The following is a 27,935-nucleotide window of genomic DNA, read 5'->3' as shown; positions in this document are numbered from 1 at the left end:
CGCCGCATTTGTATGTGCATGCCTTTACCTTTGCCAGCTGTTGGCGGACCTGATGATGGTGAGGAGGACGAGCGACTGCTTGTACAAGTCGTAAGAAGGACAAAAGGGCGTAACGAAGCAAGCCTGGCTCAACGTGGCCCACGTTCATGCAGCCTTGGCAGGATGTCGGCGGCTTCTCACCTCCACGCTCCGCTCTGGATTAATAATCGTGAATATCAAATCACGAACCGGTGGTAATCACGAATAACAATTATAGTCACAGTCAGTTATCCCAACCTAAGCAAGAGGCTCCATAATTTCACTTCTTCGTAACTTTGACTTAACTTACCTTTGTTTTGTAATATTCACGGTTGTTTTTTTTGGTTCTTCTTTTCGGAAGACGGCGAGTAATCGTGAATGGTCCGCAGCAAAAGGGTCTGAGGTGCACTGACTCTGTGGCATTCAGCCCTTCTTCTGCTGCTTCGTATTATCACACGCTTGCAACGATCCCACGCACAGACTTGAACTGCTGGAGCTGGCCTAAGGATGCCAACATTCGAGTCGAAGCCGCTACGAAAGTCAAATTCGTGGCTGGCGAGGTTGGCGCCTCAAGTACGACGCAGGCCACTGCTCTTCTTTGGACTCCCCTTCCTGGCGACCATCGTTGGAGCTAGTTTCGGACTGGCCAACCTTACACAGACACGATACGACTACAATGCGACCAAGGTGCAAACCATATCCAAAGAAGAGGAGCTGCGCATGAAGAAGGATCGGAAAAGGATCGATATTCGTGAAGAATACTTCAAGCTGCAATCAAAGCAGGATGAGTTGGACGACTGGGAGCCAAAGAGGATCGAGCGTCCCGACGGTGTTGCAGAATGGGGTGTGGCGCCAACAATGTACAAGTCGATTCAGACCGAGAATCTCTCGGATCGAGACGCTGCAAGTGAGAAGAGCAACGGGTTTAGCGCCGATAACGTACGTACCTCCAGTAAGCAACCCCAAGTGGTGCTTGGCCCAGACGGCAAACCATGCCGTGCTTGCAACTCGAAGCTAGCTTTTGCTGCTGCTATGAAAGGTGCCAAGGCGTCTCCGCAAAGCAGCGAAAGTCGAGATTCGATCCGCGCCAAAGCAGCAGTCTCAGCAGCAGCAATAGCCGCCACCTCATCATCGACAAATGCATGTCCACCTGACGGCGGGGAACTTGGTCGATCTGCTTGGACCCTTTTGCACTCTGCTGCAGCCTACTTTCCTGAGGATCCATCTGCTCAGCAGAAAAACTCGATGCTTGCTCTCTTCCGTGCCCTACCTCACATTTACCCGTGCCACTCCTGTGCTGAAGCGCTGGGAGAAGAGTACCAACGGGAGGACAAAGAGGGCGGATGGGAGGATAGCAACTTGAAACTTGCCAGCGCCGTACGCTCTGGACCATCACTGCGAAAGTGGCTCTGTGGCATTCATAACGAGGTCAACCAGCGTCTCGGAAAGCCAACATTCGCCTGCACTGAAGCCAAGCTGTCCGAGAGATGGCTTCAGGGGCCTGCTGACGGCAGCTGCGACTGAGTCAGAGCAATGCACTGCCAATCAACACACCTGGCCCTTGCAAGCACGACATGTCACACCGCTCCTACCTATCCACATCGCATCATGTACCACTATCCGTCCGAAGTTGCATTTGTACAGCCGCAAACACGAATGACCTGCAATGTGCGAGATGCGTCTAGTGCGAGTGTTGATCGGTGATGGAGTTGGATCCGAGTCCCCGATTTGAATGCTTCTCGCCTTCAATTTCACGCGCTCTTCTTCCGAAACACTCAACTCACTCACACGATTTTTGATTTGATTGGCTGTTGAACGGTGACGCGCAGCCGCATAAGCATTCAAACACGAGATGTGTGAATCTACGACCGGCACTTCATTCTTTCAGTGATCCGGTCAATGTCTCGTACCTCACCGGTTCTGGAGAGCAACGACTGCGACCTGTGATGGAATCTTGTTCGTTCCATCCATCGAGCCAGATACAGTCGGAGCCCCGCAAGTGTCCGTTGAGCAGTGACTAGTCTTGTTATATCCAACTTGCAGGGCGGACAAGATCGGAAATAGACCGCCTGGGACGGGGAATGAGAAGAAGAAGAAGCAGAAGCAGAAGCAGATGCGGATGGTGAAGCACGAAGCGTGAAGCGTGAATCAGCAGCGCCAGCCACGCACGAAACATGAAAATCGTGAAATGAGAGGCGTCATGAGGCGGTGAAATTAGCGAGAACGCTCTCGGTTCAAGGCGGTGAGAGCTTTTAAAATTGACCGATTTGCAAGTCGTGAGTTGCGTGTAGTCACAGAGAGTGCAAAGCGTGAAGCTCAAGAAGATCTGTCGGATCGCCTTTCAGAATAGCGAAATTCAAGAGCGACGGGAAGCGGGGTAGCCCAAAAAAAAAAAAAAAAAAAAAAAAAAAAAAAAAAAAAAGCCCGATCGCGGTTGGTTGAAGCGGAAATTGACAAGACAAACACACAACCTCTGCCTCAGCCTGACCGCCTTGGCTCTTTGCCGGCAAAGGTCGTTGGCGTCGCTTCCCGGTCCACACTTGGAACCAGAGTCGTGAGTCGTGAGTTGTTCCACGTCTCTGCCGTCTCTCGTCTCTTTCCTTCTTGACCATCAACCCGAGTCTCAATCTCTCAACCTCAAATTTGCGCGGCAGAACACCCCTTGGCTGACACTCGCCATCATTCTGCTTGCAAGTCTTTCCGTTTCGCGCCGGCTTCCTTTCTCTCCTTCTCGTTATCTCTAATCTATTGTTTTCACGATGGCCGACGATCAGACTTCGGCCGCCATCAAGGACGAGGAGTTCGAGCAGAAGAAGCAGGCTACCTCGTCGATCAAGTCTTTCCTTTCGGGCGGATTCGGTGGTGTTTGCTCGGTGCTTGTCGGACACCCCTTCGATCTTACCAAGACCCGTCTGCAAACTGCAGCTGACGGCACATATACTGGCGGTTTGGACGTAGTCAAGAAGACCATCAAGGCAGATGGTATCAAGGGGTGAGTGACACATGCCTCGGCTCGCGGGCGGGCCTTCGCTCGACGCTTGACAGAAGATTGGGCAGAAAAGGAGAACGAAACTGGGACTGACGCGAGTTTGACTTTGCCCTTACTTGACGCTCCTACAGAATGTATCGTGGTATGGGACCACCCTTGATCGGTGTGACGCCCATCTTTGCGCTTTCCTTCTGGTCGTACGATATGGGTAAGAAACTGGTGTACGCCATGACTCCCAGCCGTACCGATCCCAAGCTCTCGATCCCTGAGCTTGCCTTTGCCGGTTTCTTCAGTGCGATTCCTACCACTCTGGTCGCGGGACCAGCAGAACGTGTCAAGGTGCTATTGCAATTGCAAGGTCAGAGCGGCAGCACCGGTCCCACGTACAACGGCCCTGTGGATGTAGTGCGACAGCTGTACAAGGAAGGCGGTCTCAAGTCGATCTTCCGCGGCACTGGTGCCACCCTCGCCCGTGACGGTCCAGGCTCGGCTGCTTACTTTTGCGCCTACGAGGCCTCGAAGCGTATGTTGACGCCCGCAGGACAGGATCCTCAACAGCTCAACTTCCTCAATGTGCTCACGGCAGGTGGTCTGGCAGGTATGGCCATGTGGGCACTTGCAATTCCTCCCGATGTCATCAAGTCGCGCTACCAGGGCGCTCCGCACGGCACGTACAGCGGTTTCCTCGACTGTGCACGAAAGACGGTTGCCAAGGACGGCGTCAAGGCGCTCTTCAAGGGCTTTGGTCCTGCCATGGCTCGTGCCTTCCCTGCCAACGCAGCTACTTTCCTCGGTGTCGAGGTTTCGCTGCAAGCCATGAACAAGGTTTTCTAACTTGCATCTGTCGCGGATTCGGTAGCCGTGTGATGCTGAAAACGTCGCGCATCGTTCCACTTTCTGGCTCGTCCGAGTCCGTCAACAAATGGATTCGTGCGTTGGTGTCCATACCTTTGGCCATTTCTAGAGGAAATGCACTTGATCATAGACGGGTTTTTTTTTCCCGGATGAACAGACTATGTGATGTATGTGCGTGTGACAGTGAGTACTGCCAAGGCCACCGTTTCAGAAGGCAAACCGAATCGTGCGCCGTGAAGAGATGGGCTGTTGAGAATGACAAAAGGCGTGTATCACTTTGTCTGAGGTGTACGAGGAAGCGTGTGATTCACCGATTCCGATTGCGTCGAAATCTCTCACGTCTTATTCGTCGACTGGTGGTGCGTGCCAAGATTCGTGATTGCAGGCGCCTACGCCGAAACCGGAATTTTCTACCGTCACGAGTTTATAGCACCAGACTGTGAAACACGAAAGATGATTTTCGAGCGGTAGTCACTCACGACTCACGCATCTGGATAATCACGAATCAACTTGACTTTCCCACGTTCAAGCGATTATCACATACAGTACCTCGAGACCAGACATGGGAGACTTGTAACTGTGAGACTGGGAGACTGGGAGACTGGGAGACCCTGCGTGTGGCGCTTGGACTGTGACTTGGCGCGCAAATCGGATGGCGGGGTTGCTTGTACCGCGTTTGTATTACGTTCTCGAATTCCACCTCATCTCCAAACCCCCATCACCTTTGCTAGAATCGGCTTACGTCTTTCGCCAAACAGCCAGCAACCATGGTGGAGGCTCAAGCAGAGGCAGGTCCAAGCTCGGCGCCCAACCTCAGCCTCTTGCCAGCCAACGTGCTCACGATTTTCCTGGCACGCTTTCACGTTCGACATGGCAACCAGATCGATTACCAGTACCCTTCTCCCTCGAAGAGTGACAGTAGCACTCAAGCCAAGCTCATAGATATCGATGATGATGACACACTACCCAAGCCCGATCAGGATCACGTGCTCGACCTCACAGGTGTCGAATGGAAAGTGCTCCCTAGCGGCGGCCATCTCATCGAAAAGGACGTCATCTATTTTCAAACCTCTCATAAAGGCAGTACCGGCGTCGCTTGTTTCCGTAATGTCAAGCTCGATGACACTAGCGCAGATTCTTGCGCTCAACGTGGAGCCCGCATGGTCAGCGTAGGGCTCATCCTTCAATGCGAAGGACGCCTCGACCAATACTCGTCTTCTTTAGCTCAGCAACTCGCCATCGTACCGCATCTGTCCAACCTGGAAACGCTTGCCGATGAATTAGTACACAATCCCGAAGACCTCTCGCCGCTCAGGACATATTATGAGATGCACAAGGCTCGGAGCGACACCATCAGCGCACCAGACATCAGGACGATGGACGAAAAGCGCATGAAGCAGTTGCGCATGAGACGTCGTCGAGATCCACGCAACCTGCCACACGACCCCATCTCGCACATGCCTGCGCTCTGCGGTTCGCTCGGAGCGCTTCTGCCACACTTGCTCAAGAAACTCATGCTTCCACGTCATCGCTTGCTCATCTTTTCGCCATCTCCGCCCATCGTCTACGCCGCACAACTAGGATACAACCTCGCAGATCTCGTGGCTCTGGGGATCGCTAGGTCCGGCAAAAGGCACGAAAATCTACAAGCGTTTGCTCGTCGTTGGATTGTTCAGGTCAAAGGTCAGATTGGAGTACATGACATTTCAGCGTTGGAAGACGAGGCAAAACGACGCAACGAAAATACAGAAACAATGTTGCAGCCGAGCTGGATCGCTTGGTCGACGGATAAGATCCTCCTGGAGAAGCCGCATCTATTCGACAGCGTCCTCGACTTGACACCGCTCATCACGTCTGATTCGAAAGGTTTGTTGGACGAAGCCTGCTTGGAAAACGCCACGACTATGGCTCGTTTGTCCACTGTTGTTCGTCCGTCAGCTGCTGCTGCTGCTGCTGCCGCTGGCCGCGGTGCTGCAAAGGCTCAGCTTAATTCGCAGAGCTGGACAACTCGAGAATTTGCCACATTCAATGAGCTTGATGCTCAGGCGCAACGTCACGCCGAACGAGCCGAACGCTTAGGCGCGGGCGCCTGCGTCAGCCGTCGTAAATCGAAGAACAAGCTGGGCCGCTCCACATCTCGTCGATCCGAGGACCAGCATTTGGAGCGCAATGGCGACATCGAGTATACACACGAGCAGACAGATGCGGTTTCGCAGTGGCGAGGCGGATGTGCGCGATCCCCGCGTCGCAGCGGTGCAGGAACGTTGAGCGCAGTGCTGGCGTTTCTGAGATACTGGCTCGCAGGGTGGTGGTTCCTCCCCAGTCACTGGCGATACGGACTTCCGGCTGCCTACGTGTTGCCATTGGGCATCCGAGGGGACGGAGGTGTGCGAGCGAGCATTCTAGTCATGCCCGAGGATGAGAGCGATGAAGACCAGGACGACTTGGATCAAGCCGAGGATCGAGAGATCGCAGCCGAGGACGAAGAGGAGGAAGAACGACGCAGTGCTTTGTCTGCTGAGCCCGATGTGCCCCTTGCTACCATCGACGCCGGTCGTTCTGGCGATGTTCAGCCACGAGCCATGCCCGTGCAGGACCAGCACACGAGCACCAATAGCTCCTCTGATACCGAAGGTCTTGATCTCTCTCACACCCATCGCCATCATCACCTTCACCACCTCGTACCACCTGACCCACTCCTCGCTGCGGTTGGCGCAAGCCCTGTGCGCGGTTCTGGTAATCACGAATCCGACCGACTCTCGATGTCGCACGCTTCGCTCCATCGACGTCGAAGCACGGATCGCAGCCTCTACGCCCGCTCTTCTACAGGCGGTGATCTCCTTCTGGACCCTTCCGCATGGCACTTTGATCAGGAACAACACACACGCCTGCGCTCCATCATCTCCGACTCGTTATGGATGGTATGGTCGCACTGGACCACAGCGCTCATCTCTGGCCTCCTCGACGTTTTGGAAGACAGATTGGCTCAGATCGAACAGGAGGATGTGCAAGGACAAGAAGACAGCGATGGCGACGAGAGTGAGATTTCGCAGTTGTTGGTGGCCAAAGTGCAGGCCGGGTTGCAGATCGAACTGGATGCCAAGGATATGGCTTCACTGGGCTTGAGTGCAGGGAACAAGCTCGATGTGGAGTTGGTCGAGACGTTGGGTTCGCAGTACTTGAGGCTGTTGACGTCGACGCTCTGCGATGATGCAAATGGAGCACAGGCGAGGGTCAAGGTGTACAAAGGCTGGCCGATGTTCCGTTGGTTGTTGTGATGTTAGCCTCGTTGAGTGTCATGGGTGGAATGCGATGGTGATGGAAGAGGTTGCAATGCAGAGCTTTGTGTTGGCTGTGTTGTCGTTGCATGGAAGGAAGGCTTTGTGTCGATAGCGGCATCCGTAGTGGTCACGGTGTCTTGATCTGGCTTGTTCTCGTCTTGGTCATCGTCGTCGTCTTCTTCTTCATCATCCTCTTCGCCGCCGTCCTTAGCGCTTGGATGTACCATTTCTCGGATCACCTCTCGGATCCTGCCTGTCACCTCCTTTCCCACCCATCCGTTGTGCGCATCCAGCATCGCTTTCGTCGCCAGTGCACCTGTTTGCTTATCTGCAGCAACGATGTGTTTTACCAACAAATCGTACACCGTCGCCTCGCCCAACGCATCGCGGTGCGCGTGATCGACAGGGTCGGACTCAAGTCGTTTGAGGAGCGAATCTTGTTGACCTCTGGAGTCTGACATTCGCAGATTGCTATGATCACGCACAATATGTTCGGTGAGGAGCGTGGAGAGGTAAGTGAGGAAGCGAGGTTTGGTGTCGAGATCCGGGGTTGTAGCTGAGGCTGATGGAGTGTTATTGGGCATGGGAGGCGGGACTGTCGTGGAATTCGCAACAAGATTTGATGGTTTCAACTCGAGAGCTTCAGCAGAGACAGAGACGGACGATGCCAAAGCAGTAGCAGAAGCGAGTGGTGGTGGAATCGAGCTCTTCTGCGCACCACCATCGACAGCCTGGGCACTCGTACTCGAAGGCACACCATTGCCACTAACCGTCGTGGCGACGAAAGCATCGTACATTCGACGCCGCAATTGATCCACATATCCACTCCGTTTAAGCTCCTGCAACACTTGCTCTGGTGTCAGCCCTGTGACAACAGCATCACTCGGCGCAGATTTGGATCCGCTCGCATGCGCGCTGGTGCTCGATGGCTTGTCTGAAGCAGTTGTCACAGCACTCGTTGGAGACGCATCGAAATTCTGGGTTTGACTACCCTCCAACGTTGACTGTACAGCTGCGACTGATGGTGTAGGAGCGGTAGGAGAGGTCAGATTGGCGGCACTCATGTTGACAACCTCGACACTGGAAGAGCATGGACGAATTGGTGCAAGAGAGCTTGGTTGGACTTTATAAGTTGAAAGCACCCTGAACCTGCACTCGCCGTCTTCCGAGGATAATTCCTCCGCCGCGGTACACACAACCAAACTGTCCACGGCACTCGTGATTGCTTGCATTGTGAGCAGCGAGCTTCGACTGCTCCCTCAAGACTGATGGCCTCATACACGGTTCCAGCTGAACTGGAGCACATGAACAAGCTCACGCCGCCAAATCCACTCAGCAAATACACGCGAACAGACGCAAGGCCTGTGATCGTACCTTGTAATAGTAGCACGGTGGAATGGTGAAATTGCAAACATCTATAAAGCATACCAGGCAAACAGAATAAGGACAGGTCAGCAAGGCATTCTTGCTTGGATCTCTTCTTAAGCGCTAGCAAGGTCCCACAACTGCCAGGCAAGACAAGACTCTGGTCACGCCAACCCAAAAACTCAGTATCCGATGTAGATATCAACAAATGCCTGGCCCTTTTTTATCCACATGCGAGCGCATGCGTCTTGCAACCGCCGCTCAAATTTGTACACGAGAGCTAAACGAGAAGAAGAGAAGGGAAGCGCAGGGGTGTTTATGTCCGCCCATCGGGGTAGATATCATCCTTGTTCTTGGGAGGGGGGCGTATGCCAAAGAGTGTGCAGATACACGACTGATTGACGCGTTTCAGAATGCGACATGTCGAGGAAGCGTTGCTCGAGAACAATCATTGATAAAAACTTACCATGGAAGCAGTGCAACCCATCGACGGAGGCTGGTCGGAACAACTCGAGCAGGATGATGGTGTAAGTTGAGAAGAATGGATGTGAGACCGAGACGAGACGTGAGACGTGAGACGTGAGACACGAGACACGATACACGAGGAACAGCGCAAATTATTCTTGATTCTTGATTGCTCGAGATGCATTTTTTTTTCTTTTCTTCTTTCTTTCTTACTTTACTTTTTTTTCCCTCGCTCCTTCGCTGTTCGGTGCGCAAAGCAGGAAAAGGGTTACACGCGCGAGAGCAGAGACCCGAACCAAGTTCGGATAGCGGAAGTTGGAGACCCTTGCACGTTGAGCTGGACTCACAACTGACACTGACACTTTACTCATAAACACACAGCCTTCCATCAAGAAAGTCGATTCCAAACGCTCACACACAGCTGACTGAGGATGCTTGCGACAGCGACAAGATCTTCAGCCGTCAAGGCACTTTACGAGAACGTCCTCAAGGAAGCCGAGCGCTCGGTAGGTACTAGCAGCCTGGCTCGGGTTTGGGAGATTCGGCTGACTGAACTTTCTGGTCCCTTGGTACATTCCTGCAGGCAAAAACCGGTCCGCTCGTAGCTTACCTGCAGAACAGGTACGACAACTTGAAGGACGCACCATCAACCGAGTCGCAGCAGCAACCCAGCGGTCGCGATTACCACCCTTTCATTGCGCCGTCAAAGACGTCTGCTGAGATCCAAGAGCAGAACCTCGAAAACTTGCACGTCTTTCTTCAGAACAAAGCCTTGCATTCGGTAAGTTGTTCGCACAGCAGTCGCTGATCCTCGTAAAGACTCTGCTGACACCTTTTCTCCTTCTGTTGTGATCGTTGTCGGTCTTCACAGGAGCTGCTCCAACGATACAACCCCACCGTCGGCATGACGGAAGAGGAACGTGTACGACTTACAGCACGTCGCGTAGGCCTTGATGTCCCTATCACCCATGACGCCACATCCGAATCCTCCAACAACTACCGCGAAAGCGCACAGATCGCTCAAGATCAATACAAACAGGACAAAGATCATCGTGAAGACCAACTTTATTCAGGCAAAGGTGACGGCCATAACGTTGGCGGGCCGTTGCGACCACCGATTGCCAAAGATTGATGCAAAACATGTTACAATCCATACTCTTCGAACTTGGCCACTACTTTTCCGACTTCCATGTTGCCACCGCTCCAGATGATACCAATGCGAATCTCGGGTTGCGTCTCGCCTTTTTGACGTTTTTGATCAGCCAGGTGGTGTACCCAGTCTCGGAGACCCCAAAGGGATCGATTGGTCGAGTCTGTCAAAGCACCACCTGCCTGCTCTGCAGCTTGATTGAAGCCTTGCAGCACGGTAGCAAGGCCAACGGCAGCGCTTGGTTCGACAAACTGCTTCTGTCGGGTCCAGTGCAGCTGTAAGGCTTTCAGCACGTTTTCTTCACGAGCCGTGACGATGCCATCGACGTGATTTCGGATGTGTTCGAGTGTCAGAGGCGAGAGCGAGGTGAGGAGTCCATCGCAGATGGTTTTCGGAGGCTGCGGTGGCTGTTGTACTGAACCTGTTTGGTATGAGTGGAAAGCGTCGTCGACTAGGTCGGGCTCAGCGCCGATGACAACGATTCGGTCGTCGGCTCCCTTGATTGCGGTAGCGACACCAGAGAGCATTCCTCCGCCTCCAACGGGAGCGATGATGATATCGAGCGCAGCTTCCGACATGTCTCTCTTTCGCCATACTGACTCCGCCTTCGGGCCGGAGGGAGCGACGTTTCTTGTACCATGCAGTGGTCTTGCGTTTGACGGTATGCGATCAGCTGCATGCGAGCAAGTTGCCCACTCCTCCAGTTGTGCAGCCTGATCCAGCAATTCGAGCGCCATCGTTCCCTGCCCAGCAATCACTAATGGCTCATCATACGGATGTACAAAGCGCACGATATACCCCTGCTTCTCGTAATCCTGCATGACAGCCTCGGCCGTCGATTCACGTGCCTCGAGCGTTGGCTCGCAGAACGTGATTCTGGCGCCGTACCCAGCAACCGCCTCCTTCTTCGGCTTGGGCGCGTTGTTCGGCATCACAACCGCTGCGACACAGCCGGCCGACTTGGCAGCACACGCAAGCGCAGCAGCATGGTTTCCGCTGGAATGCGTTACAACAACCAGCTTGCCCGGGCTGAACTTGGTCGATTTGGATGCCGAGGCATCGTGTTGCGCTTTAGCTGCGCCGAGGTGGACAAGCACAGAGTTGGTAGCGCCTCGGTACTTGAATGCTCCTACGCGCTGAAGATGCTCGGCTTTAAAGGCGAGACGTATGCGAGGTCTGGGCGAAGGAGAAGCAGATGTGGCAGGGCCAAAGAGTGACTCGGTCGCGAGTTGGTCGATCGCCTGGTTGGTGAGTACGGGCGTATAGTGAGTGTACGGTGAGACACGGACGTGCGCCTCTTGAATGTCTTTGAACGAGACCATTCTTCTAGGATGTATCGGCAAGTGTCGTGGTGTGATAACGGAAGGCAACGGGGGCGATGCTTGCCTTGACGAGAGCCACAGAGCAGTTTAAATAGCCTCTTTCCTGTTGGATAGAGTTTGTCGTCCTATCTCGACCTTCACCCACGTTGTCCTCCGCCGGTACTCGCTCGGCGTTCTGATCGGGCTCAGCCAAAAAGCATTCTTCTTTCCGCACGGTACAGCACAGCTCAGCTCGTACAAAGAAAACAACAAATCGTGAATCACGAACCTCACGCCTCGTGCCTTGCTCCACATTTCGGTCCTGGCCTTGGGTTCATGCAATCTAACAATTGAAAGCGGCGATTCACGATTCACGATTCACGATTCACGATTCACGATTCACGATTCACGATTCACGATTCACGATTTTGGGCGCTCGGTTTTGTTCACACTGAGATGACAGCTTTGACACGGTTGCGCAGCAGCAGCCTAGAAATCTAGGAAATTAGAAATAACTTACTCGTGACTGAGAAAGTAAAAAACTTGAACAAAGAGGCTCGATTCGTGATTTCTTCGTGCACCTTCTCTGGACTAGGAGAAAGGCACACTCATGACTCTCGACTCGGCACCTCACGCCGCTTCCGTCTCTAGCCGGCAATCACGAATCACGAATCGTGAATTTTGTGTCTGCCAATGCGCAGCGGTGAATCCGCTCAGACGCTCCACAACGCGCACATCAGAGTCGTGAGTTCTTCCTGCTTTCACGTCTCTCGTTCCTTTCCATCGCACTCACGATCCACCCTTGCGCCAAAATCTTTGCCAGAGTCTCCTCAATTTGGAAGCATGGCGCCGATTCCCAATGCACAGCAAGCCTCGCAACAGGCAGCACGAGCCGCCGACCGCGCGCAGCTCACTGCCAACAACACGGCAAACAAACTCTCAAAATGGGTGGAAGAGAACCGCACGCTCGTGATCGCTCTGGCGACCGGTACGCTGGCTTTGGGCGGATACTACCTATACTCTCGATCCTCGTCCAAGGCAAAAGCAAAGGGCACCGTCAGCGACAGCGATGACGACGAAAAGGCAGGCTCGTCCACTGGTGCTACCGTGGGCTCTGCCAACAAGAAGAAGAAGAAGAAGGCCACCAAGAAAAAGCCGACTGGCGCTGGGGCTGCCAGTGGATCGTCGTCGACGGATGCTCCTTCGCAACGTACCGATGGTTTGCCATCCGATGCAGCAGGCCCATTGCTCGACGAGGCGACCGACGACCAGCTTGCTGAATTGCCTGAATCCGAGATCCTCAAATTGCCTCAGGCAAAGCGCGAGAGCCTGTCGCAGCATCTCAAGACACTCGGCAACAAGGCCTACTCGAATCGTCAATTTGAAAAGGCGATCGCTCACTACACCAAGGCTATCGCTGCTCACCCCATGGCCGTCTTCTACTCGAACCGTGCCGCGTGTTACGCCAACCTGAGCAAGCCTCAGCAGGTGATCGATGACTGCGACGAGGCGCTCAAGATGGACCGTGTCTACGTCAAGGCGCTAAACCGTCGTGCTGTGGCCAAGGAGCAGCTCGGTAACCCCAAGGAGGGCGAAGAGGGGATTGGTGAGCACAAGGCAGAGCTTCTGTTTGACTCGCTTGCCGACTTTACCGCCGTTGCCATCCTGGGCCAGTTTAAGGATCAAACAGCTACCGAGAGCGTCGAGCGCGTGCTGCGCAAACTCGCCACTGGAAAGGCTCAGGACATCCTCAAGAGCCGCGAGCCCAAATTGCCTTCGCCTACGTTTGTCACCGCATACCTCGAAGCGTTCCGTGCCAAGCCCAAGCCCAGCCTACCCGAAAAGCCGAGCCAAGGCGACGAGACGCTACTCAAGGCTTACGATGCTTTGGAGGCCAAGAGCTACCCGCACGCATTTACCTTGTTCAGCGAGGCCATCGAGCAGGGACTTAGCAACCAAGATCTCGAGGCCAACGCGTACAACATGCGCGGCACATTCAAGTTTGTGATTGGCAACGCCAAAGAAGCACTTGCAGATCTGGAACGCAGCACGTCGCTTCGACCCAAGTACGTGCAGTCGTGGGTGAAGAAGGCGTCAGTGCACATGGAGCTTTCGGACAAGGAGGCAGCATTCAAGGACTTTGACAAGGCCATCGAAGCCGACGCTGAAGACCCAGACATCTACTACCACCGCGGACAGGTTAACTTTATCCTGGGCGAGTTCGAAGCTGCCATCAAGGATTACGAGAAGTCGACGTCGCTGGATGACACTTTTATCTTTTCGCAGGTGCAATACGCTGTTGCGCACTACAAGAACAACAACATCGGCCACTCGACCGCGGCGTTCCGCAAACTGCTGCGCAACTTTGACACGTCTTCAGAAGCGTACAACTACTACGGTGAGCTGCTACTGGATCAGCAGAAGTTTGAGGAAGCGATGGACAAGTTTGACAAGGCGATCGAAATCGAGGCTTCGAAATCGGGCTCGACCAACGTTTTGCCTATGATCAACAAGGCTCTGGCGCTCTTCCAGTGGAAACAGGACATCGGAGCAGCCGAAGAATTGTGTCGCAAGGCGCTCGAAAAGGACGCGGATTGCGATGTCGCCGTGGCTACTCTGGCGCAGTTGAGTTTGCAGCAGGGCAAGATTCAGGATGCCATCCAGTACTTTGAGAGGTCCGCCAAGATCGCCAGGACCGAACCCGAGTTGATCAACGCCTTGACCTACGAAAACGCAAGCAGGGCACAGTTGAAGTTTATCCAGGAGTATCCGGAACAGGGTGCAGCTCTCGGTCAGATGGCCGGCATGCTCTGAGACATGGCAAGGGGCGATACGATCGTTTACCCACATGGATTGCTTGCTATAGTTACTTTGTATCTCACGCCCAAAAATCACTCGTATTTGCACCACCTCTTTTTGAGAATTGAAAGATTTCGCGCCAGTTGACCCTCGTCGTTGAGATGGAGCTGGGAGCAATCACGAATCTTGGTAGGGACCTGGGATCGTGTATGTCAACATCCTGGCGAAGAGTTCGCACCGAACGCGAACACTCAGCCGTCTCACGAGCGCAGGAACTTGGCAAATCTCAAAGTGGATGCCACTCTGCGAGCCAGCGCCACATCTGGGCGGCTACAAACGACAAGATGAATCATGTGACTTAGGGGTCCGAAAAATGGCGTGCGTCACTTGAAGCTTCACGCTTGCTACGCGTGACTGAGACTCACGACTGTTTGCGTTCACGTTTGCGCCCAAATCTGTAATCTGTGGAAGCGCCAACGTCATGACGCAGAGTCAACTTTCAAGTTTGGCTGGCTCTCTGGCTCTCTGGCTCTCTCGAACAGCCACGCAGCGACCGTGACTCCGCACAATCAAGAATCAGCTGGTCTTCATGCACACTTAGCACTCTAAGCCGCAAGCCACGCGCACAGAAAACGACGTGGACGTCATACGTTGCGCCTCCCATGCTACTGTGCTCGGCGCTGTGATTGCTGCGAATCCAGCCGTGCCTGGTTGCTCTCTCATCCTGCAGCTTTGGTGCGCGGTCGGACGCGCAATGAGGTAGCTCGTTGTCACGGAATCGCTCGAGCCTTTGCCGTGATGGCATAGCATAGACTCCACAAGAAGCCTGAGCGAAAACGTCGTGTGGTCGTGCCATGCCACTCAGCTGTAACAGGGACATGAGACACGCCTGCTCCAGACCCTCATCCATCCGCACATGGATGCGAGCTAAAAAAACATACTTAATCAGTCCGAAACGTGCTATCGAACCGTGCCACGCCGTACCCCAGCTTCCTCACCTCCGCATTGAGATCCGCACGCCGCACGCTCAGGACAGTTTCGCAATACCTATCATCCCTGCCTCGAACTCGCCATCATGGGAGGTAAGTATTCTCTGCTCGACCTCGCGTGTGGATGCAAAAGCTATTCATCGACTCAGCCGCCAACGGCCTATTTACTGTGTGCTCTGCTGGTATGCATCTTGACGTTGCGATGCGCAGCTGTAGCTTCGTGTCTGAACAGCATCGTCTCGGCTATCGCCGGGCTGTTGCATACCATCTTCTCGGCCATCGGTAGCATCTTGCACACCATGTGAGTATGCCTGGATCGTGCCGATTCGGCTTTGGTTCCGAGCGCTAACTGACACTTTGAAACTCGTACATACGCCTGCTTGGTCGGTAAAACGCAGCGTCTCGGCCATCGCATCCTGCTTGACCGCCACATTCAACTGTATTGCCGACGTCCTCTGCTGTCGATGCGGAGGCGGCGCAAGACGCCGATCCAAAGTCTAACCGTCGCCTCACCAAATCCAAGCACGCCCGATTGACAAACTACTTTCTCTGCTAGCTACACTCTGCGCACTCGCTCTTGTCTTTAGCTCGCCATCGCTCTTCCTGTGTCCACCACATTGCTTGATATGTCTGCAATACGATACCCTGTCTATTGATTCCTTTGGCCGGTCAGCCTCGACGGCCGTCCCCGTGTGCTGCTGAGTCGTCATCCACCCGACCCCATCCGCTTTTACCACATCAGTCGCCTTGCAACATCCAGCATCAGTCTCTCCTTGAGGTGTATAGACATGCTGCTGAATCGCTTGTCTAGCGCAGTCAGAGATCAAAAACAAATACATTGGCGACGAAAAAAGATCGAGTACAAACAGAAACGTACTTGCGCCTGCAAGCGCGAGGATGTTCTGTGCGAATGCCAAGTGCGACGTGGGGCGCAAGAGAAGGATTGGGCTATGACGTGAATGCAGATGCATGGATTGGTCCGTGTTCATGCCGAGCTGGAATGCGGTGTATAGGTGGCAATCTCGCCACCAACGCGTCGAGCTACGCAAATGCGAAGCATGGCAGTCGTCGCGCGGTAGCTATAACGTTGACTTTTGCTAGGCGCAGAGGAAAACGCGCTTGGATCAATCAATTGCGACGAGGTAGGAGTGAGCGATGGTGCAAGACGAGAGCCGCAACTAGCGAAATCGACACGTCGTTGCGGCCCAGAGAGGAGACGGATAGGAGATGGAGGGTATATGGAAGATGTCTAGCGATCGAGCCGCGAGCTGGTTTAGCAGCCGCCGAGCTGCTCGATCATTGCGTCAATTTCGTCTTGGTCCTCCATACCGAGCTGCAACAGGTACACAGACCAGCGATCGACGAGAAGAGTAGTGTGCAGTATATGGTAAGAAAGCGAGCCAAAACGCAAGAGATGTATAGCACAATGCTGTCAGCCATCTTGATTGAGCGTGCGCAAAGTAGGCGCCAAGCACGTTGGCAGCTGTGCAAGTCATTCATTCGTTACTTACAGTCTCGGCAGTGTCGTTGTCACCGATACGCTGGCCGTCAAAGATGAAGCGGACGCTGTTTTCGGGCTTGCCCATCCTCTCTGCGTACGCCTTCTTGAGCTTGGAGAGCTTGGTGGTGCGCTTGACCTTGAAGAAGACCTCGTTTCCATCGGCATCTTTGACCTTGATGTTGAGCTGCTCACCGCCCTCGGGCTTGGGCTGCGCATTGTCTGATTCAGCCATCTTGATGCGAGATTCCGTGTGGTATGGACTGGAAGCGTGAAGGTGTATACACAGCGCGAGGACGAGAGAGAATGCAGAATAGGATGTGGAAACAAGAGGAGCAGCCACAGAGTGTGACGTTCGCGTGTCAATCTTTGTGGCAAGCCTACTCGACAAACAAAGTCGCGTTGTGCATACAGAAATTGACTGGATCAAGACGTGCCAACTCAACTCAGCTACTCACGACTATCTTTTCTCTCTCTTCTGTACCACAAAACAGCGCTCGGAACCGAGTCACGAGTGTCAACGCGTGCGCCAATCTGTGCAAGTTTAGAGTGGAGGAGCACAGAGGATCGCACCAACTTTTGTTCTGTTCTGTTCTGTTCTTTTTTTGTGGTTGATTTATCTCGTGGATTTTGTTCAGCCTTTTTGGTGTTATTTTCAAGAATCGTAACTCACGACTTGTTATTTCCTCTTCACGGAGGTACAAAAAGTGGTCCGTGGTGTGCTGCCTTGAATTCTTGCCTCAAAGTTTTTGGATCTTCTTAACTTAGTTGTCAAAACCAAGTCAGAACCCTGAAACTCACCACGACCAGCAACGCTTCCATCAGACTGCAAGTCATTCCCCCGTTGCACACTCACAACTCCGCGTCATCCCACACACCGACAAGAAACACAGATCTACACGGTGCTGTTGAAGCGTACGCAGTATCACATTCGCGCCTACAGTAGCGACATTGGTAGCGATCCAGCGGCTTATTTCCTCGACCCTCCATCCATACCTCTTCAGCGACTCACTCGAGCGAATGCGCACCGGATCGAGCCAAGCAGCAAGCGCGTAGCATCGAAAGAATGGAGGCGGGCGAGTCGATAGACTCGGCTGGTGCCTCTAGCGCAGCCGCCAACCCACCAGATCAAAGCAGCTCCAAGTCCGGACTCGAGTCCGGAGAGCCTCAGCCAGCGGACACGGGTGATAATACGCATCAAAACCGCACCAGTGGATTTGACACTTCGGAAGATCGTCCGTCTCCGGATCTCACCATCATGGACGGCATTCCATCACTCGACACGTCCAATTTAGTCAGCTTTCTCCCCGCCGCTACAGCACAAGACAAGACGGGCGAGCATGAGCCGTCGTTGGAAGAACAGATCCAGGCATTCACTGCAGGGCTTGCCAATCAGCTTCGTCCGTCTTCTGCAGAGCCACAGCATACGCCAAGGCAAGACTCGATCGTCAACAGCCCCTACGATACGCCCACACAAGCCAACGGCACGCCCGCTACAGCCGAGGACATTGCCTCGTTCGAGACGCTCATCGCTTCGCTCATGCCCACGCCGCAGCCCGGCTCACCTGCACCACCACCGACACAGGATGTCCTTGCACAATCCGCGTCCCAGTCTATCCCCGATGCGGCCACTCAAACAGCATCCATCACTTCCGAATCTGAGCCATCCTCTACCTCCGCTGACAGTGCCGCTCAAAATTTCGTCGATAAACTGCTCCGAGAAGCCAATCTTTTTCCACAAGAATCTGTGAACCAGCAGCAGCACGAATTCACTATCTCAAACGGCGTGCAGGATGCTTCTATTCCCACTGCGACCACCGAGACCGAACCGAAAGCCAGCTCGGTTGGCGACGATGCACTCACAGCCAGTCTGGAGCAGTTCATGGCCAGTCTTCAGGCACGTGTCTCTTCCAGCCTCGCTACCGAAGCTGCCACAGACACGGATGCAGCAAAAGCGAAACAAGCAGAGGAGAGCACTGTCAAGTCCAAGCCGTCGCCGCAAAAGCAACCCAAGGTCGTCAAGAAGCCCAAAAAGGTGCTCGGAAAGCGAAAGTACCGCGAGATCGGCCCAATGGAGCGCCGCAGCAGAGTCGAGAAGGCCCTCTCCGAATACATTGCCAGCATAGATACCTTGACCAAACCGAATTCGGTCACTGGTCCGATACCGGCAGCAGATCCTTCAAAGACTAAGATGACCACCATCCGATGCTCACATGCCTCGGTAGCGCAGAAGAGCTACGGATCCGAGAAGCGCTTCTTCAACCCCCCACCCATCATCAGCATCACTGGTCCCTTGCGGCGTTACGCAGAGCATGGTGCTGCTACGCTACTCACTCCACTCAGCTCGGAAGACCCCGAAGAAGATCAGTGCCGTGTCAGTCTTGTCGTTCGTGGTGACACGGATGAATATTTCTCCAACGAGAATGTTGCAGTGCTCGACGGCCGCCTGGAAACAAAGATGCGCTCGCTCTACGTGACACCTACCGGTCGGTCTAAATCGTTCCGCCTACAACTTAATCTTCTGCGCCCTTCAGGACTAGAGCCGCATCTGCCCATCTTCAGCCCGCTCAAAAAGTCACGGGCTGCCGACGCTCTTTCACCTGCCATGAGTATCGGAAGCCCTGCCAACGAGCCAATTGAAAATGGTTCCGAAGTGCTCTCGCGACTGCCCAAGGAGTTGGCGTGGGCTTCATTTGAGTCGGCACCTGTCACCATCATCTCGAAATCCTCCAAGAAGACGGCCAAGCCAAGAGGCGAGCTGAATCAAGTAAAGAACGGCTCCATGATTTCGCTTTACAACCGCATCAATTCTCAGACGGCTCGAACAAAGTACATGCGCAGCAGCAATGGAGGCGATCTCACTGTTCACAATGGAGACTGGTCCACCTATCGCATCACGCTCATTTCACGACCTCCGCTTGCCGAGCTTGCCGGAGCCGAAGCGGACAGCGTCACGTACGGTTCAACCATCGTCCTGACCGACGTCAATACGGGTTTTAGTAGTGACCCGCTCGTCGTGTGCAAAGTGGATAAAGGCCAGGTGCAGCTTCCGCAGTTGGATCCGCCGTCTGTACTCTTAAAAGCAGGCACGGGCAACAAGTCTCGTAGAGTCCCGATCGATCCAGCTTTGCGTGACAAGCTGGCTACTGTCAGCAAGTCGGTCTCCCACGCCAATCCTTCTACGTCTCTTGGAGCTGGTGCATCGACAAGCAATCACATAGAGAAGCCAGGGAGCAGTGTTCAGTCGGCCATCAAGATCGATGGTGGTGAGACGGCTGTCAGCTCCGCCCCCACAGGCGCGACTTCGACGAGCGCCAACGTTGGATCGGAAACCAAGGAAAAGGATGATCTCAACCTGTTTGGTCCCGTTGGACAAATGCAAAAGGTAGCTTTGATGCGCTTCGTGCCCAGCAACGATAGCGAAACCGTATTTGGCGATTCCGAGCATCTCGAGTCCAACTTCTCCACCCCACGCAGCTACCTCTGTGGTATGGTCCCTGGTGGATGGATGCACATTTCGCCGGAAAAGGTCGGACAACAGTCTCTGGCAGTTGCATTTGCACAGACGCACGAAGAAGCGCTGGGCGTGGGCCAGCTTCCTGCCCATACATCAGACAAGCACCATACGGGCGAGACCAATTCAGTCGTCTACGCAACACCCAAGACGGTGGCCGTGCCCAAGGAGAATGCACCGGGAATCAAGCTGGTGGACGAAGTGGACGATGCGTTTGTGTGGACCGTCATTGGCGTTTCGCGATTCGAGTATTCCTACTTTGATACAAGTGCTACTCAGGCGTCCAAGGACGAGGGGCCGTGTGAGGTGCCTATGACGCCGTTCCCACTGATCACATCCATGCCCATCTACGACCAAACCAGACACACTCTGGTCACCACCGTAACCAACTTTATCGTCCCTGCCGCCATCACCTCGGACCCAATCCCCCTCGACGTCTGGGCCGGCAGCTTGGGCCCACTCAAAGTATCTCACTCCACCAACGCTCCCTCTACCTCGACCTCGACCTCGACCTCGACCTCGACCGATCCCGAAACCTACATCACCGTGACGCTCCCGGCCATTCGTGAGATGATCAAAGTCGCGCTCACAGCAAGACGCTCGTCTCCCACCTCGGCTCCCATCCCTCCGCACGTCCTCCTCCCACTCATCTTTGTCAATGACTCCGATGGCACCGCCTACCATTCCGGCCGTCACATCGTCTGCGAAGACCTCGTACAACTCATGAAGGCGACCGGTCACGACACCACTGCTGACGTCCTCAAACAGCTCGGTTTCGGCTTGGGCGACCTAGCCGGCCCTCCCAACGATGGCGCTTGGAGCGTAAGAATCATTTGAGGTTCCCCTTTTCCCTCCCGATCCTTGTCAAAACACATGTACTTGTACCCTTTTCTTTTCATCCTTGCACGCAATGCATTCCCACTTCTTCCCAAATCACACCCTGCCATCGCTCAAGCTCAGTAGATACAATCAATCAACTGCACTGCCTTGTAGTCGACCGTTTACAAACGACCTGTCGGATTTACTTCGACCAGCCGACGTTGACAGGACAAAAATCAGTCGATGGGACGATCGTAACGTCTGAATGTCCGTGAAAAGAGCATGCCAATCGTGAATGAGTCGAACAGAGAAGCATTTTGACCAAGACGACACGGAATTCGAATCACGAATGCGAAACAGAAGAAACCTGCAACCTTTACACCTCAGCAGCGTGTCTTGGCAAATCTACGCCGGCTCGACCTCGTTCAGTGCGGCGCGCGAGACCAAGCACAGATCCAACACCTCCTGACTGAACTTCAACTCTCGGATCTTGTGCGGATGAATCGCAATCGCCGCCATCAATCCCTCGGCCACATGCATCGCAATGTGACAGTGCATCGCCCAAACACCCGGTAGATCCGGGATGATCCGAACCACCACAAAACTTGAGCGCGGCACCGTGATTGTATCTCTCCTCAGCGGATTCTTCAAATTCAACGCGCTCGCATTGCCATTTTGAGGCTGTGCGTTCTGGTTCAAAGCTATCCACTGCGCCTGCGTCATAGATCCAGATCCACGCGCGACGATGTGCATGTCAGTAGCGTGGAGGTGAAATGGATGGTCCAGGAAGCTGTCCTCGTTGTTGATGACGATATCTGCAACCCATACATCGTCCGGGATGAGCAGTGAGGCGACAGTGGACGAGTTGATCTGCCCGCCCGCGTGCGTCACTTCGAGGTACGGCTTGTTGACGTAGTTGGTCTGCGTAACATTGTCGACAAAGAACCGACCGAGCGTAGTACCGTTGGCCAACTGCAGGTTACCGAACTGCGAGTTGAAGATGCCGAGCGAGCCCAGATTGTGGTTCGGTGGAACCGACGTGTCGATAGCTGGAACAAGCTCGGAATCCTTCAGGTCTTGACACTGGCTGCCCATCGCATCCTTCCAATCGTGCGGCACTGGCCGCTTCGGAGCGATCTTACTACCAGGCAACCTGTACTGCAACGTAAGGTTGGCAACAGGGTCAAGCAGTGGATCGACAAACGAGAAGCAAGCCGTCATCATCGCTGAACGCAGCAAGAAGCTGTCGCCATCGCTACCTTGGTTTGTGTCAACAAATACATCGTGCCTCTGACCATTGTGAATCGGTACACGGTGCACTTTATGCGGTTTGACCGGCGTACCATCTGCGGCGATCACCTCCAACTCATGGTTGTCGATCGAGATGATGTGCTGAGCGTGCGAACCGGTGTTGATGAAACGGAAGCGGTATTTCTTGTTGGGCTCGACGTCCATCGTCGGCGTGGGTAGTTGGGTGCATCTGGTTGGCATACCTGGCTGCTTCCCCTTAGCATGTGCCAAAGCAGCACAGTTAAACTGACCTGCTCCATTGATGAGACCAGACTGGGGCGACGGTGCTGCCGCCGTTCCATTGTAGCCATTCGCCGAAAGTAGCTGCTGGACAATGTAGTCGGCAAAGTCGTGGTAGTTGTCGGCGAACAAAAACACACGCTCGTCGTCATAGTCTCGACATTTCTGATAAGGGTCTCTCTTGGAGTGGACGATCAAGCCGCCGTAAAGACCGTCGGTGTATTGCATCTTGGAATGGCTGTGCCACCAGTAAGAGCCGTACTGACCCTCAATCTTGAAGCGATACGTGAGATGGCCACGCGGAGGGATTGGACACTGCGAAAATCCGGCAATACCGTCCATGAAGGGCGTACTGTTTTGGAACATGCCGTGCCAATGGATCGAGGTGCCTTGGTCGAGCAAATTTCTGACCTTGACAACGATGGTGTCGCCTTCATTCGCTTCGATCAGAGGTCCGGGTGACTGCCCGTTGACCAGGATACGTTTCTTGAGAAAGCCGTCCGGAGCAGAATGACCGTAGGTGATGGTCCAGTCGAACTCGCGCGTCTGTGGGGTAAAGTCTCGTTTTTCACACTTGTGCGAAACGCCGCTTGGGGGTTTGGGCTTGCAGGTGTCTTTAGGGGGCTTGCCATTAATGGGGCGAGATCCGGGAACTTGATGGCCCTGGTCCTTGTGACCATCCTCATGTGCATGAGGTGGTCCATGATTGTGTGCATCGCCATGACGATGACCTGGCCAGAAACCGGGCACCGGACCGAGACCAAACGATGACAGATCCGGTTCGTAGCTCTGGAGGACCTGATCGATGCGACGCACAAATTCGTCGACATCATCGCTTCCCAACATGTCTGGTCCGAGCGTTAGGTCCGGATCGAGCGCGCTCTTGTCAGTATCAAAGTATGGCGCGTGGTCAGTATTACGTTTGACGTCACCGAGTGAGGCGGGAAAAGCTAAAGCATGGTTTGCGGCCAGCCCTAGCAGAGCCAATGAAACCAAAGAAAGCCTCATATTGTAAAGACCGCAACGGCTGAGGATACGCTCAAGCTGCGGAGCGAGTAGGTTGGATAAGGATTGGAAGCTAGGGACAGAAGGCTGGGTAGATACGAGAGGAGGAGTCGTGGGACTCGAGTTGCTTATATCCGACCTGTCTCTCGCGTTTCGCGTAGCAGTAGAGGCCAAAATCGCGCATCTGTCCCGTCGGCATCGCAGCAAAACAGAGCCAGTGGCTGTCCGGGTGGGCCGATGAAGCTGGAAATGGCAGGCTGGTTGCGAAAACGGTTGCAGAAGACAAGGCGGGTAAGCAGCCCACCGGTGGCAATGGCGCTGTTTACGTTTGCAGCTACACAGAGGGAAATGACCTGGTGGGTGACGGTGCCAAAAGGTAGACAACTCCAGGATGGTGTCAGTCAATTGGAAGCATGAACTGATGAGACGGGACGTCCGTCTCCATTCCGCCCACCTGACGGCAGACTGATCACATTGCCTGAGGCCTGCTAGATCTCCGAAGCGAGGCTGAAATGCAAACGACAGTGTTGTGCATTCGGCTGAGAAATGAAGGGCCTTAGTGTCCTCATGGAGTCCTAGAGCATCTTCTGTGATAATCAAGGCGCCAGCTAAACCTGTCGGGAAACTTCCGAGTGCGTGTCGACAAGGCAAAATTTGATTCGGTCTTTCCGCCTCGATCACGATGATGTCGGGCACGCGTCTCGCAGACATGTCCTGGCCATAGAGGGCATTGAGGTCGATGTGAAAGACAGGAGGAAGGCTCCTCTATGATATGTTCGCAAGCTCGAGTAATGCTACCTTTGCTGTTGGGCTCATCTTGTCTATGGTAGTAGGTATGTCTGCTGCTGCCCGAAGTGTCATGGACGAAGCTGATCAGGCCCATGTTGCGCAAGCGAGCCCTGAGACCGGTGGCTAACCTGGACAGCAGTCAGATTTGTGTACTGCGAAGCGCCTGTCGCATCAGCAGTAGCTAGCAAGGTTTGACATCTGGCGAGTTGGGTTTCTGCTTCGACATGCACAGCCCCCGGCCGCGCGCGGCCAAATAAAGCTCAACGGTTTCAGGTTGGTGGGTCGCAAGCTAGCGTGGTAAAATCTTTCGCCGAGCCGTGCACTTTCCGTACCGTGATGATATGCTTTGTCTATGATTGTAGATTTCGGTGGGTTCCGATCCCATTTGACCGCTTTCATATCGAAATCTACGCCGCAAGACCGCGTCAAGAGGTCGGGAGGTGAAACAGCATCCATTCGATAACGGCACGTATCTACACGCCTATGATCCGTTTCAGAAGCAAGGTGATGTAAAAACTTGATGTGGAACTCCTCCGAGTCACCGACGCCAAGGCATGAAATATTTTCAAGTGACTGTTTACTTGGAGCTCGTGTCGATGTTCGCCAACATTCGTGATTCACGATTGCCACTGTGCGCTCCTGGGGCGCATCGCGCGTAAGTACAGCTTGGTCTAGTTGATCTTACCCAGTGTGTCACTGTACGACGCAGAGAGCTGTTCGACTTCTCCTTCAAAACAAAGTTTGTAAGTTGTGTTGAGCTTTGAAGTAGGTTGCATGTCGATGACGAACAACGATGTGCAGGAACATCGTCTGCTTGTTTCCATCCCAACTTGTCGTCACCCGTACTGTGTTCTGGGAATAAAAGAGAAAGGTGCATCGCCAGTGCGTCGTGCATCGTGCGTTGATCAGATCCTTGTTAGACCTATCGCTACAATCTGAACTTTTCTGATAGTCGCACATCTTTGGCGCAGGTTCAGATCGGAGCATCCGACGATTGTGAACCTTGGAATCGATCGACGAACATGCTGGTACCTGAATCACTTTTCCACGACGGATCTGCCGAAGATCATGCTGAATGTGGCGCCATCTCTTGCGCCTCGAGATATCACAGGGCAAACTGGAAGTGAGGCCGCTTCAAAGATCGAGACCCAACAACTATAGAACCTGTCAGTTGCTCAGTTTACCATTGGAAGCTCAATTTTTTAGCAGCCGACGCCCCCCATAAAGCGACAGTCTGATCGATAACTGGATGTCAACTTGCACTGCTGTGCGCAGAATGGGTTGCCGCAGAACGCAGGCGATTGCTGGAAGGCGGGAGCGCCACAGCGCCGAGCCAATTGAGTCTCTCTTCAGCACTGTGACTGTGATGCTCGAACGACTTGGGTGAAAAAGCACACAACATAGAAACGTGCCATAGAGGGGAAGCAGAGATATTGGTACAGTGCATCAAGCGGAACAGATGGTGAATTGATGGGGTGCGATTGAAGTTAGCGCTCTGCGACTCTATTGAGTCTGAGGACCGTAGCCGCGCAGCATTTCAGCAAAGCCCCAAGAGGTGGGAACGCTGTACGGCTCCGAGATCTCGCATCCATCCCTTGTAACCTTAGCAATACGGAATCTGTTCAAAGATCTCGCATCACGGTAGAACAACACCTTCATGCAGTTCTCCAGAATTTCCTTTGCCTCTGCTTCCGTCAAAGTGTCCTCCCTGCCCTCGACCATCTTTCGCAATAGCGGTTGGGCCAAGTGCAGACCGAATCCAGTGGCGATGGTGCTGCTGGTGAAAGTAGTGCCGAGCAAATCCACATAGCCTAAGAATGGCGTGCCATCCTTGGGGTCAACGCCTCCGAGAACAAACGAGTTCCACAGAGGGTTGATCTTCGATCTTCGTTGATACATCACTCGGGCCAGATAGGCGTAGATCTGGGTAGGTGTCAAGTTGTGTCCATCGGCAGCGACATCTTCGGATGTGATGAGCTTGTTGAGCATGTGCTGGACGTACTGCCAGTCGCTCATGTCACCGCTAGCGCCGATCAGCGTGTTTTGACCGAACTGCGAGATTCGAGTGATGTCCATGAAACGGGCGAGCGAGCCGTACGAGGCAAGTGTGTCGGTGGCCAGCATGATTCCATCCTTGTACTTGATACCGAGCACTGACGTACCCGTGACGATGGGTTGCGAAGTGTGTGATGTTGGGTCGGAAGAGGATGAAGCAGCTGCCGTGCTGAACGAAGGCGTGCCCATGTTGACATATGCCTGGTTTGGCTGGGAGGACCAGCTCTGGCCTGGGTGGAAGTTGATCATGATGAGGAGTGCGTTGTGAAGCTTTCTAGCGGATGGTGGTAATGCCTTTTAGAGGTGTTTGCGAAAGTGGTGATAGATGTGATGATGAAGATTAATGTTGGTGCTGTAGGTAGCAAAAACGTGAAACCAAGAGAGTGGCTCAAGCGGCTTTCCACTGAGCTTGCGTGGTCTCAAACATCAGCGCCTGAGAACGCGTTGCAGGAGTTGGTTTGATGTGGAGTGATCGTCTCCTCTAAGCTGGAAAATCAGCGTTGCCTCGGTAGCCGATGTAACACTGACATGAATATCGAACGTGCGTGGTTGCTTCGCGCTTCACGCTTCACGCTTGTTGCTTTTAGTCGAAGAATCCGGACATCGGAGAAGTCACGATTCGTGATACACGATTCCAGCTCCACACTCGCGACCCACTCACGACTCAGAATTCGTGATTCTCGTCCCTTTCTCACTCTTCTCTTTCTGACTTTGACGCTCATCCGCTTGCATCGCAGTGTCGTCACAAAACTCGACATGGATTTTTCATCGAGAGGAGGCAACAAAGGTGGCGGTATTGCCGGAGCTTCTGAGAGCAATGTCGACCGTCGCGACCGTCTACGAAAGCTTGCACTCGAGACGATTGATCTCGCCAAAGATCCGTATCTTCTCAAAAACCATCTCGGCGGTCTCGAATGCAGACTCTGTTTGACACTGCACACAAACGAAGGAAGCTACCTCGCGCATACACAAGGCAAAAAACATCAAACGAACCTTGCTCGTCGAGCAGCTAGGGAGGCCAAAGAAAATGCATACGACTCGAACAAGCTCATCACTGCATCTGCTGCTGAATCTGTACCGAAAAAGCAGTTTGTCAAGATCGGTCGTCCAGGTTACAAGGTCAGCAAAGTGCGCGAGCCACTGCTGGAAGGCGGCGAAGGTGGAAGACTGGGTCTGCTGTTTCAGATCTCATTGCCAGAGATCAAGCAAGGCGTGATGCCAATGCATCGGTTCATGGGCTCCTTTGAGCAAAAAATAGAAACCCCAGATCGCAATTATCAGTATCTCGTCGTAGCAGCCGAGCCATACGAAACGATAGCGTTCAAGCTCCAAAGCCGCGAAATTGACAGGAAAGACACAGGGCTTGTCACATCATCCGCTCCAGGCGCCAGGCCAAAACCCGAGCCTTCAACCTGGAGCTACTTTGACCCTGACGGCAAGACCTTTTCCATCCAAGTCATGTTCAAATGACCCTTCGTCCTAGCTTCCCACCACATACCCCTGCGCACATCCC

General features: G+C 53.7%; 13 protein-coding genes across 13 annotated transcripts; 8 read left to right on the top strand and 5 right to left on the bottom strand.

Moving 5' to 3' along the window:
- Positions 1 to 525: 525 nt before the first annotated feature.
- On the top strand, positions 526 to 1,542 carry UMAG_05870 (uncharacterized protein; the record flags this gene model as incomplete). The annotated part of the gene is made up of 1 exon (XM_011393923.1): positions 526 to 1,542. One exon carries the CDS (start codon positions 526 to 528, stop codon positions 1,540 to 1,542), a length of 1,017 nt encoding a protein of 338 aa, XP_011392225.1.
- Positions 1,543 to 2,777: 1,235 nt separating this feature from the next.
- UMAG_05869 (putative carnitine/acyl carnitine carrier) lies at positions 2,778 to 3,841 on the top strand (the record flags this gene model as incomplete). The annotated part of the gene is made up of 2 exons (XM_011393922.1): positions 2,778 to 3,010; positions 3,139 to 3,841. The coding sequence occupies 2 exons, from the start codon at positions 2,778 to 2,780 to the stop codon at positions 3,839 to 3,841; spliced, it is 936 nt and encodes a 311-aa protein (XP_011392224.1).
- A 788-nt stretch (positions 3,842 to 4,629) lies between these two features.
- On the top strand, positions 4,630 to 7,140 carry UMAG_11025 (uncharacterized protein; the record flags this gene model as incomplete). The annotated part of the gene is made up of 1 exon (XM_011394011.1): positions 4,630 to 7,140. The coding sequence occupies one exon, from the start codon at positions 4,630 to 4,632 to the stop codon at positions 7,138 to 7,140; it is 2,511 nt and encodes an 836-aa protein (XP_011392313.1).
- Positions 7,141 to 7,142: 2 nt separating this feature from the next.
- UMAG_11024 (uncharacterized protein) lies at positions 7,143 to 8,207 on the bottom strand (the record flags this gene model as incomplete). Its single annotated transcript, XM_011394010.1, has 1 exon — positions 7,143 to 8,207. One exon carries the CDS (start codon positions 8,205 to 8,207, stop codon positions 7,143 to 7,145), a length of 1,065 nt encoding a protein of 354 aa, XP_011392312.1.
- Positions 8,208 to 9,404: 1,197 nt separating this feature from the next.
- Positions 9,405 to 10,105, top strand: UMAG_11023 (uncharacterized protein; the record flags this gene model as incomplete). Its single annotated transcript, XM_011394009.1, has 3 exons — positions 9,405 to 9,479; positions 9,557 to 9,754; positions 9,845 to 10,105. The coding sequence occupies 3 exons, from the start codon at positions 9,405 to 9,407 to the stop codon at positions 10,103 to 10,105; spliced, it is 534 nt and encodes a 177-aa protein (XP_011392311.1).
- Positions 10,106 to 10,116: 11 nt separating this feature from the next.
- On the bottom strand, positions 10,117 to 11,445 carry UMAG_11022 (uncharacterized protein; the record flags this gene model as incomplete). The annotated part of the gene is made up of 1 exon (XM_011394008.1): positions 10,117 to 11,445. The coding sequence occupies one exon, from the start codon at positions 11,443 to 11,445 to the stop codon at positions 10,117 to 10,119; it is 1,329 nt and encodes a 442-aa protein (XP_011392310.1).
- Positions 11,446 to 12,267: 822 nt separating this feature from the next.
- Positions 12,268 to 14,238, top strand: UMAG_11021 (putative TOM complex protein import receptor; the record flags this gene model as incomplete). Its single annotated transcript, XM_011394007.1, has 1 exon — positions 12,268 to 14,238. One exon carries the CDS (start codon positions 12,268 to 12,270, stop codon positions 14,236 to 14,238), a length of 1,971 nt encoding a protein of 656 aa, XP_011392309.1.
- Positions 14,239 to 15,298: 1,060 nt separating this feature from the next.
- On the top strand, positions 15,299 to 15,713 carry UMAG_11020 (uncharacterized protein; the record flags this gene model as incomplete). The annotated part of the gene is made up of 3 exons (XM_011394006.1): positions 15,299 to 15,305; positions 15,423 to 15,513; positions 15,611 to 15,713. The coding sequence occupies 3 exons, from the start codon at positions 15,299 to 15,301 to the stop codon at positions 15,711 to 15,713; spliced, it is 201 nt and encodes a 66-aa protein (XP_011392308.1).
- Positions 15,714 to 16,485: 772 nt separating this feature from the next.
- UMAG_05863 (SUMO family protein SMT3) lies at positions 16,486 to 16,945 on the bottom strand (the record flags this gene model as incomplete). The annotated part of the gene is made up of 2 exons (XM_011393921.1): positions 16,486 to 16,545; positions 16,724 to 16,945. 2 exons carry the CDS (start codon positions 16,943 to 16,945, stop codon positions 16,486 to 16,488), a joined length of 282 nt encoding a protein of 93 aa, XP_011392223.1.
- An 831-nt stretch (positions 16,946 to 17,776) lies between these two features.
- Positions 17,777 to 21,061, top strand: UMAG_05862 (uncharacterized protein; the record flags this gene model as incomplete). The annotated part of the gene is made up of 1 exon (XM_011393920.1): positions 17,777 to 21,061. One exon carries the CDS (start codon positions 17,777 to 17,779, stop codon positions 21,059 to 21,061), a length of 3,285 nt encoding a protein of 1,094 aa, XP_011392222.1.
- A 387-nt stretch (positions 21,062 to 21,448) lies between these two features.
- UMAG_05861 (uncharacterized protein) lies at positions 21,449 to 23,581 on the bottom strand (the record flags this gene model as incomplete). The annotated part of the gene is made up of 1 exon (XM_011393919.1): positions 21,449 to 23,581. One exon carries the CDS (start codon positions 23,579 to 23,581, stop codon positions 21,449 to 21,451), a length of 2,133 nt encoding a protein of 710 aa, XP_011392221.1.
- A 2,289-nt stretch (positions 23,582 to 25,870) lies between these two features.
- On the bottom strand, positions 25,871 to 26,671 carry UMAG_05860 (putative 20S proteasome subunit beta 7; the record flags this gene model as incomplete). Its single annotated transcript, XM_011393918.1, has 1 exon — positions 25,871 to 26,671. One exon carries the CDS (start codon positions 26,669 to 26,671, stop codon positions 25,871 to 25,873), a length of 801 nt encoding a protein of 266 aa, XP_011392220.1.
- Positions 26,672 to 27,178: 507 nt separating this feature from the next.
- Positions 27,179 to 27,892, top strand: UMAG_11019 (uncharacterized protein; the record flags this gene model as incomplete). The annotated part of the gene is made up of 1 exon (XM_011394005.1): positions 27,179 to 27,892. The coding sequence occupies one exon, from the start codon at positions 27,179 to 27,181 to the stop codon at positions 27,890 to 27,892; it is 714 nt and encodes a 237-aa protein (XP_011392307.1).
- Between the last annotated feature and the right edge of the window lie 43 nt (positions 27,893 to 27,935).

Source organism: Mycosarcoma maydis, chromosome 20 (assembly GCF_000328475.2).
Source record: "Mycosarcoma maydis chromosome 20, whole genome shotgun sequence".
NCBI lineage: Eukaryota > Fungi > Basidiomycota > Ustilaginomycetes > Ustilaginales > Mycosarcoma > Mycosarcoma maydis.
The sequence above is the reverse complement of the archived record's forward strand: the minus strand, read 5'-3'. Positions and strand labels throughout refer to the sequence as shown.